The sequence below is a fragment of the Apodemus sylvaticus genome, chromosome 9, assembly GCF_947179515.1.
Source record: "Apodemus sylvaticus chromosome 9, mApoSyl1.1, whole genome shotgun sequence".
Lineage (NCBI taxonomy): Eukaryota > Metazoa > Chordata > Mammalia > Rodentia > Muridae > Apodemus > Apodemus sylvaticus.
The window spans coordinates 35,832,916-35,841,335 of NC_067480.1; the positions used below are offsets into that span (position 1 = coordinate 35,832,916).

The 8,420-nt window shown below is 42.4% G+C and overlaps 1 protein-coding gene across 2 annotated transcripts in view; it reads left to right on the top strand.

Moving 5' to 3' along the window:
• The window catches only part of Epha4 (EPH receptor A4), a 143,996-nt gene extending 135,892 nt beyond the window's left edge, over window positions 1-8,104 (top strand). The window contains exons 16-18 of one of the 2 annotated variants that reach the window (XM_052193347.1): window positions 1,201-1,356; window positions 2,198-3,163; window positions 5,712-8,104. In XM_052193347.1, the coding sequence (XP_052049307.1) occupies window positions 1,201-1,356; window positions 2,198-2,312 (271 nt within the window). In that variant the 3' untranslated portion in view covers window positions 2,313-3,163; window positions 5,712-8,104. Of the gene's footprint in view, window positions 1-1,200; window positions 1,386-2,197; window positions 3,164-5,711 lie in introns of those variants that run through there. The other variant, XM_052193348.1, reaches the window with a different exon arrangement.
• Window positions 8,105-8,420: the final 316 nt, after the last annotated feature.

Consider the following 8,420-nt stretch of genomic DNA (forward strand, 5'->3'; position numbering starts at 1 on the left):
TTTTGTATAGAAAAGCAAATCTAGACATCACAATCACTTCCTTCTGGATTTTTTTTTTTTTTAAGAAAATGTTTTTGCCCTAATTTGAGGACATTATTCCAACCTAAATATTTGTGCACAATCAGGCTAAAATGTTAAAATCAGACACAGAATTTCTGTAGTTTTAAGGGGAAAGGGAAGTTTAAGAAGACCATGTTTCTGTGCGGGAAATTACAATAGAGGTGTTATAAAATGCCTGTTTGAAGGGCTAGCCTGTGGTCATTCAGTAGAAAGATGAAGATGACTCTAAGTCTCTTGAAGATTTACACAGATGGGAGATTTCTCGCGGATCTCTATCATGAGGAAAGGCAGCAATCAGTCTTACCTATCGATCTGACAGGGAACTCCTGTCTTTTTTTTTTGGATTTGGTTTTTTTCGAGACAGGATTTCTCTGTATAGCCCTGGCTGTCCTGGAACTCACTCTGTAGACCAGGCTGGCCTCGAACTCAAAAATCTGCCTGCCTCTGCCTCCTAGAGTGCTGGGATTACAGGCGTGTGCCACCACTGCCCGGCTGAACTCCTGTTTTAAGAATGAACAAATTAGGGCTGGAGAGACGGCTTGGTAATTAGCAGAGGAATCTGAGGAGCCAATTCATTGAGCAATCACGCCCCCCCCCCCCCCCCCCCCCCCACACACACACCGTCTTTGCGTGTGCTGGTCAGGCCTAGGTTGCTTCAAAAGAGGATTAACTCCCCCTAGCTTGGCTTTGTGGGGATGCGCACTGCGCATGTCTCACACAGCTCCCCGAGGGCATGCCTGACCGGAACTCTCCCTGCTCCATCGCCTTCCATGATGCCTGGCAGCTAGCAAGCTCCCAATTCTCTTCCCTTTGCTTCACTGAAGTGTCCATAGTTTCTGAACTAATGTCGGTGGTATATAGTCCTGATGGAAAATGGATTCTTTCTCTAAAGACTGTTCAGGGATAAGTCACAAGGTCTCCCCCATTCTCTACCAAGTTAGGATGGTCAGGGACCTGCTATGAGACCCAATCCCCTGAGTGGTCCACCTAAAATGAGGGTCATGAGAGAGAGAGAAAAAGGCGCGTTAATTTTGAATGACAGCTATTCCGCTTAAAATGTTGGACCTTTGTTTTCCCGCCCGTCTGTCCTAAGCAATCGGACTTACAGCTGTTTTCACACTCTCATCATTTTCTTTTCAGACCAAACACAGCCTTGTTAGACCCCAGCTCCCCTGAATTCTCTGCCGTGGTGTCAGTGGGCGACTGGCTGCAGGCCATCAAGATGGACCGGTATAAAGACAACTTCACGGCCGCCGGGTACACGACACTAGAAGCTGTGGTTCACATGAGCCAGGAGTAAGTACTCAGCGATGTAACACCAAAGGGTAAATCGAGATTTCATAGTATTTGCCTGTTGTGCTTTGAGCTTCATAATCATTCCCTACTCATACCTGGAATTACTGTATTAAAAATTAATAATAAAAAAAATCTCTGCGGCAGGTTCACTACCCGCCTTAGTGTTTGACATTCCTGAATGAAACACACACACATTTATGTTTTGATATGTCTTAATCAGCATAATAGCTGGGCTATTGCCTAACCTCTACTACTGAGAGAATCTACCTCCCGCTGAGAATTCTGAGCTACAACTTACTAAATTTTGTGTTTTATCTTGGCTGTTCTGGGCCCAGAGGGTGCTCAGCTGGGCTGCGCACTGGGCTTCACCCTGGGCCGCACTCTGTCCCCTCCAGTGCCCAAGCCCAGGAATCCTAAAAGTCTCAGCTTTGTTTGCCCTGTTCAACCATTGGCTGCCGGTGTCTTTATTAACCAATCAGAATCAACTGGGGGCAGGTTCCCTCAGTGTCTTAAGTCCATATGTGTGGGCTCTTTCGTGTAAACAATTTTAGGACCCAAATTAACATTAAAATACAAACATTAGGCCAAGCCCACTACATGGAATGCTCTCATTTTGGTTGAGTATAATTTATACATATATATATATATATATATATATATATATATATATATATATATAACCTACATTGTTGTATTGGGTGGCTTAATGAAGCATTTATATACCTGCCTTGTACTGTACTAATTGTGGCTGATTCAAATGTGTGTCTGCATGAAGCCTTGAGGAAAAGGTTCTCTGTACCCCTCATGACTTTCTTTCCCTCTCTTTTGGCCCCACCTGCAGTGACCTGGCAAGAATTGGCATCACCGCAATTACGCACCAGAATAAGATTTTGAGCAGCGTCCAGGCGATGCGAACCCAAATGCAGCAGATGCATGGCAGGATGGTCCCTGTCTGAGCCAGTACCGAATAGACTCAAAACTCTCGAATAGTTTACCTCATCCATGCACTTTAATCGAAGAACTGCACTTTTTTTTACTTCGTCTTCGCCCTCTGAAATTAAAGGAAAACCAACAAACAAAAAAGACAAAAATATCTGCAGCGTTGCTTGGTGTAAGAGATTTGCTGTAACCGTGGGGCTTATAATGAATGACCTTGATCATCAGAATTAAACCCGGAGCCAGTAATTTCTCAGAAGAACTCTCTGTCCATCGCTGGTGTGTAAAATACATGTACTTATATAAATAAAACTCTGCCTCCGAGTTTCGATGCTGTATTTCCCGTCAGATATGCGGCTTTTCAAGTCACCCTAATCCTTTCTCTGTCTGGAATTTCAATGGAAGGATTTCATCTGTGGCATTAACTACAGTCATCACTCCTTACCAGAATGAAGACCGGCTGAGGCCCAGGAGCATTGTTAAAGGACTCATGGTGCCTGTCAGGGTTTGGTTCATACCACAGAAGAAAATCCAGGAGAAAGCCACTCGGCCCATTGATGCTGCCTCTGTAGTGCCCAGGACACCTAGTGGATTTTAATGACATAGTGGGGGCTAGAAAGAAAAGGAAATGGATTTTAAAAAAATGCAAACTCCCCAGCCCTATTACCCCTCACTGGACAAATGAGGCCTCTTTGGGCTGAGGCTGTGCCATATAAAGTCTTGTTTGGGAATGCTACAAACTTATCATAACTACCTTATGGATAGTGGGCTGAGACAATCCTGAATGGAGAAATTTTTCACACACACACACACACACACACACACACACACACACACACACCTTTAAAGAGGCAACTCCCAAATTTACAAGGTAAGTTGAAAGAATGAGCAATGATTTTCTGGCAAACACCCCCCCCTTCTCTTTCTCTCCCCCCCTCCCTCCCCCTGAAAGCCATTTCTTACAGAGTAAGGAATGCTTTAATGCTGTCAAATTATGACAGTTTAGTAAAAACTTTTCTTACAATATTAGTTGTAAAAAGCTTTTCTCTTCCCAAGGGATATATTTTTTTAAGTACCCCAACAATTTTTGTTTTATCTCTGCTTTTGCTGAAGTCTAGGAGTTCTTGCTATTTTTCCATGCTAAAAGTTGACAAATATGGGTTGGGGGTATGTGTGTGCTGTCTTTCTTTCTTTCTTTCTTTCTTTCTTTCTTTCTTTCTTTCTTTCTTTCTTTCTTTCTTTCTTTCTTTCGGCTTGTTTTGATTTACAAAAAAAGTTTTAAGAATCTGTGGAAGTTTGGGGGTACATTGAATTTTGGTGTATGTCTGTCTGTCTGTCTGTCTGTCCTGTATCTGGAGGTTAAAGGACAAGAACATACAAAAGTTAGTTCTGCACGTCAGGCACTCTTATCCACTAAGCCGTCTCACTGGTCCAAGTGCTTTGTTTTTAACCTCTGCAGTCCTATTCCAATAAGAAAGCACGATGGAATCATACTCTTATAAGTGAGAACAGAGTATCACCTCACAGCCAGTACTGAATGATTAAAAGGTTTCCTTTTTTAAAGTCACCAACTTGAGGTCTGACATGTTTTTCTAAACACGGAATGTGTTCCAAGCCCAGCCTCACTGAAGTATTCTAACAAGTTACGTTGTTTACAGTGCTGAGGTCCCTTTCCTGATCCTTTGCAGTTATCTTTGCAAATGGAATAATTTGGAAAGTTATGTCATTCAAAGGCCACCTTCCGAGTCTTTCTTAGTCTTAACTGTATGCCTATGGTAGAGCCAAAGCCCATGGAAAGGCCCGTAAAGAGCATCCCAGGTGTCTGCAGTAATACCCAAGGAGCAGTAAAAGTGTTTACTGCCTCTTCAAGTTTGAGCAGTAAGCCATGAGAACAATCGGAAAGCCACACTGTTTCCCAGGGCGCCGAGCCAGACTCTGGCATCCCGACAGCTATGCCGTCTAAAGCCAACCGAAACGTTGACACTGGAAACTCGCCCCGCTTTGCTTCCTAACTCTGTTCCTCCACCTGTAAATTAGAGAGATAATGATACCTTCCTAATCATAGCTTTCCCGACATGACGTGTGTGCATGTGAGAACTATGCTTGCACAGAGCTCCCTAGGGGGACAGGTGCCTTCTGTCACCTCCTGCAGGCGCTCACCACGTGTTCTCTGCTTGTGACCTGGTGCTCAGAGGGCCATTCAGGTGCCGAGCAACAGGCAGACGGAGTTTTTTTTGCTTTGGTTTATGGGAGGTTGTGAGGCAATAGGAATCAATATTAAAGAACACACTTGTAAATATATTTGCATGTCCTATGACTGACTCAAAAGAGCAGCGGTTTTGTGTATTGAAGTACATTGCATGGTATTTTTTGTACCACAGGCCCTTCACAGACCACATGGCTTCCTTGGCTTCAATTCTAGAACCCCCTTGACAAAGGAACTAGCTGCTTGGATTCTTACTCTGATGTTGACTAGAACCTCTTCCTTCTCACCTTAAATATCCATCTTCACCTAAACCATTTCCCCCTCCCCAATATCCACTCAGTACTGTGAATATATTTGCATAAGAGGTATTTATAGTTCCACGTCAGATGAAGAGGGGGGTTTGCAGCCTGAAGGGGACAGGCATAGCAAAAGAAACTTTTTATCCAAATGTTGCCTATGCATATGGTGTGCTTGCATATTGAGTTTTAAGGTCAAGTTCATATTCTCCTTGTCCTTCATGTGAGCCTGTGTCTGCCTGATGAAGTCTGTGTCTGGTCGGGTTTCAGAAACTACGGCTTATTACTTCCCACAAAGGAAGTGTTAGACAATATGTTAGATCCTGCTCCTTTCTTTTCCTTATTTATTTAGTTAGTTAGTTTTAGTTAATTAGTTAGGTCTTGTTTGGTTTTCTTTATGAGACAGTCTTACTATGTAGCCTACCCTGGCCTGAAACTTGTTATGTAGACTAGGGTAGCCTCAAACTCCTACAGATCCAACTGCCTCTGTCTCCTGAGTGCTGAAATTAAAAGGTTGTTCTGCTATGCCCAGCTCACTCTATTTTTAAATAATAGTTTGATTAGCCAAGTGTAGTGGCTCACACCTTTAATCCTAGCACTCAGGTGGCAGAGGCAGGTGAATCTCTTGGAGTTCAATGCCAGCCAGAGTGTCATAGTGATACCCTGTCTCAAATAATAACAACAGTAATAGTTGGGGTAATTATAATCGGCTTCTGTATGGACAAGGGAGTTGTTCTTACTAGTTTGTATTTAAGGCACATGTTAGTGGGACTCAGTATTCGCCAAGCCTTGTCACTTTCTGTGAACCCAAAGTGGTGTACGTCCTGCTAGTTTTGATAGAAATGTGATGCGAAACTGATTGGTTGACTGCTGGCTGGAAATACTGGCTGACATTTTTGTCTTTCTTTTCTCTACAGGGAATAGATTCTGGTATCTCAGCCTCACAGCCCTTCCTGTTGATTGCATAAGCCCTTGGAAGAAATTAGAACACACCCTCCCCCGTTCCTTCTGAATGTTTTCCTTTGGCATCTCCTCTGCCAGTTTTGAGGCAAAGACACGACAAAACACCTGTACCTGAACAGCAGAAGAAATGTGTCAAGTCCCCTTTCACCCAGGAAAACAACACCCAGCGTTGGCATCTGCTTTCCAGCTACACTGAGGAATGTGCTCTCTCCAGGCACCAGCTCTGCAGAGCCCTTGCTCCCAAACTCCTTGTGGTTTTATTTATACGTATTTCCATATTTCATTCCTGTACGTCCCTGCTGCATCCGTGTGGCAGCAAGTGACCAAATGCTACAGGTTTTACTATGGACGCCAGGTCAGGCGCCACCACGCAGAACAAAGCCAGTTCCGTAAGCTGCCTCCGATCACGCATTGCTGAAGTGACATTTTACCCAGGGTGTGCCATTGCAGTGATATAAATATATTTTTTTTCCTAGACTAAAATATGTATGACCTGAATATCTCTTTTGATGTGTGTACATAGGTGTGTGAGTGTGGTGTGTGTGTGTGTATGTGTGTGTGCGTGTATGTGTGTACGTGTACGCGTGCGTGCGTGTGGGTGGGGTTGTAACCTCATGCTTAGAACTGCCTGTGAATGTTGTGGAATGCTATTCCTGGAGAGTTCTGGTTTATTACCAGTTCAAAGATAAAGAGTCACATGCTATCCGGAGACCTGGAAACCATGTCCGTTCCCTTGGGAAGATGCTTGGAAATGCTTCATGTTCTCTGTAAGGGTAATGTGTCTGTCACATTCATCCTAAGAAGCAGTTCTTTGGACAGATGTTTTCACCTCGATGGTGGAATGATTTTTAGATAGAAGCCTGACTCACCGATTCCACAATGGAGAGAGAAGGGGATGGAATCCGAATTGTGACCCCAGATGGAGTATAAGTCGCCTTTGTTTCCCTGCATAAATGAACTTGTTGGATGCGAACAAATATATGCAATTCATATACTTTTTGGAGATGAACTTAGATATGTGTGTCAGCCTTGAGATGATGTGTCTGGAGTAATACTTTGTCCCAGTGTCACAGAAAAATACATACATGCCAGTGGCTCTTGAGGTTAATGTAGTTGGGATGAAATGGCCTCTAGCAATTCCAGGTTCCCCAATTACATGTGGAAAGTTCTGGTAATTAATATGCAGCTAACTACTTTTGCCCTTGAAAGTACATCAGTCTTCTAGAATCGGAGTTCTGGTGTATGAAGATTCAGTATTGACAGGATATGTACACCAAACTCCAGCCAGCATACTGCCATTTTATTTAACCTGAGTGGCTGCCTTGCTTATTCTGAGCTATGGTCACAGATACTGTGGCCATTTATATAAGCTATAACATCAAATCAGGGAATAATAATTAAAAAAAAAAAACGGGGGAAAAAAAGATTCTGAACCATATATTGTGAATAAGTAAAGAAAATCACCAATAAATATTTATTGCATTCTGACAGGGTGTGTGGCATTGTATTCTCATAACTATGCCAGAGTGACAAAGTTAATTCACCCCTTTTGGGGGGGACCTTAATATATTTTTAAAGGGATGTGCCTATGCATTGATGCCTGAAAAACATGTGTAAAAAAAGATGAAGGTGAACCTCTGAGTGGATCATCTTTCCGGAGGTCAGGTGGGATGAGGTCAACTTCCGGGTCTGTGTCCAGCCCAGGAGCAAGTGCTGGCCTCGTGAGCTGGAAGGGTAAAATCTATTCAAATCTACTAAGCAGCCATGAGCTGTTCCCTGCACCAAATCAAGCTGTTTCACCACGTGTCTGCAGGCTCTGAGTTATTTTTGGCAATCTTATAAATGAAATGTTCTGGTGTGTTTTGAAGAATAGAGGAAAGGTTGTGTTCACAACATGATTACTGTGTGTGTTCTGAGACCTCTTGTATTCATCTGTGAAGGGTACGTGTATTAATCCATACACCCTATAGCCTCAACTATTTGTCTGAAGACACTTAAATTTTGACCAGTAAAGGAAAGTTCTAGAAGCAATATTTTCACTCCTTTAGCATTGTCCAAATAACATCAAGTATTAATAAACGCTGAAGAGTGTATTTATTTTGTATTACTCCAAGTCTGTTGGAATATGCAAGGACTGTGGTTATAATTAGAATGTATAAGGCATATTATAATTTAGTTCATTCTGAAAAAGAAGTTAGCCAAACATCTCTTGGTTCATACATGTTCCAAATTTTGAGCAATCTTTTGAGTTAGCCATAGATTTTTCTATTTTGTTTTTATTTGTCAAGGTATTTTTCTTCCCTTCATGAACTTTAGGTACACATAACTTATGTCATTTATTTATGGTCTTTTATACCTAGTTTGTAAAGTTGTAAAATAGCAAACTAAATGCAAAAAGTTTGCATTTGAAAGTAATAAAGTAGTTGCCGTATACAAACTTGAAATCTGTCTTTGTTCTGTTTCATTTTTCTTCAGTGTTGGGAACACATGCTGGGCAAATGTTTCAACAAAGAGCTAAAGCCAGCCTCTTTTTACATCAAGACGAGCTCTTAGTACAATGCTGAACATGGCCTGATACTCACATTAAATAAAGTCCATGCTACCCTTGAACTTGGAATCATTTGGCTTCTGCCTCCCTAGTAGCTGAGATTACAAGCTTGTAC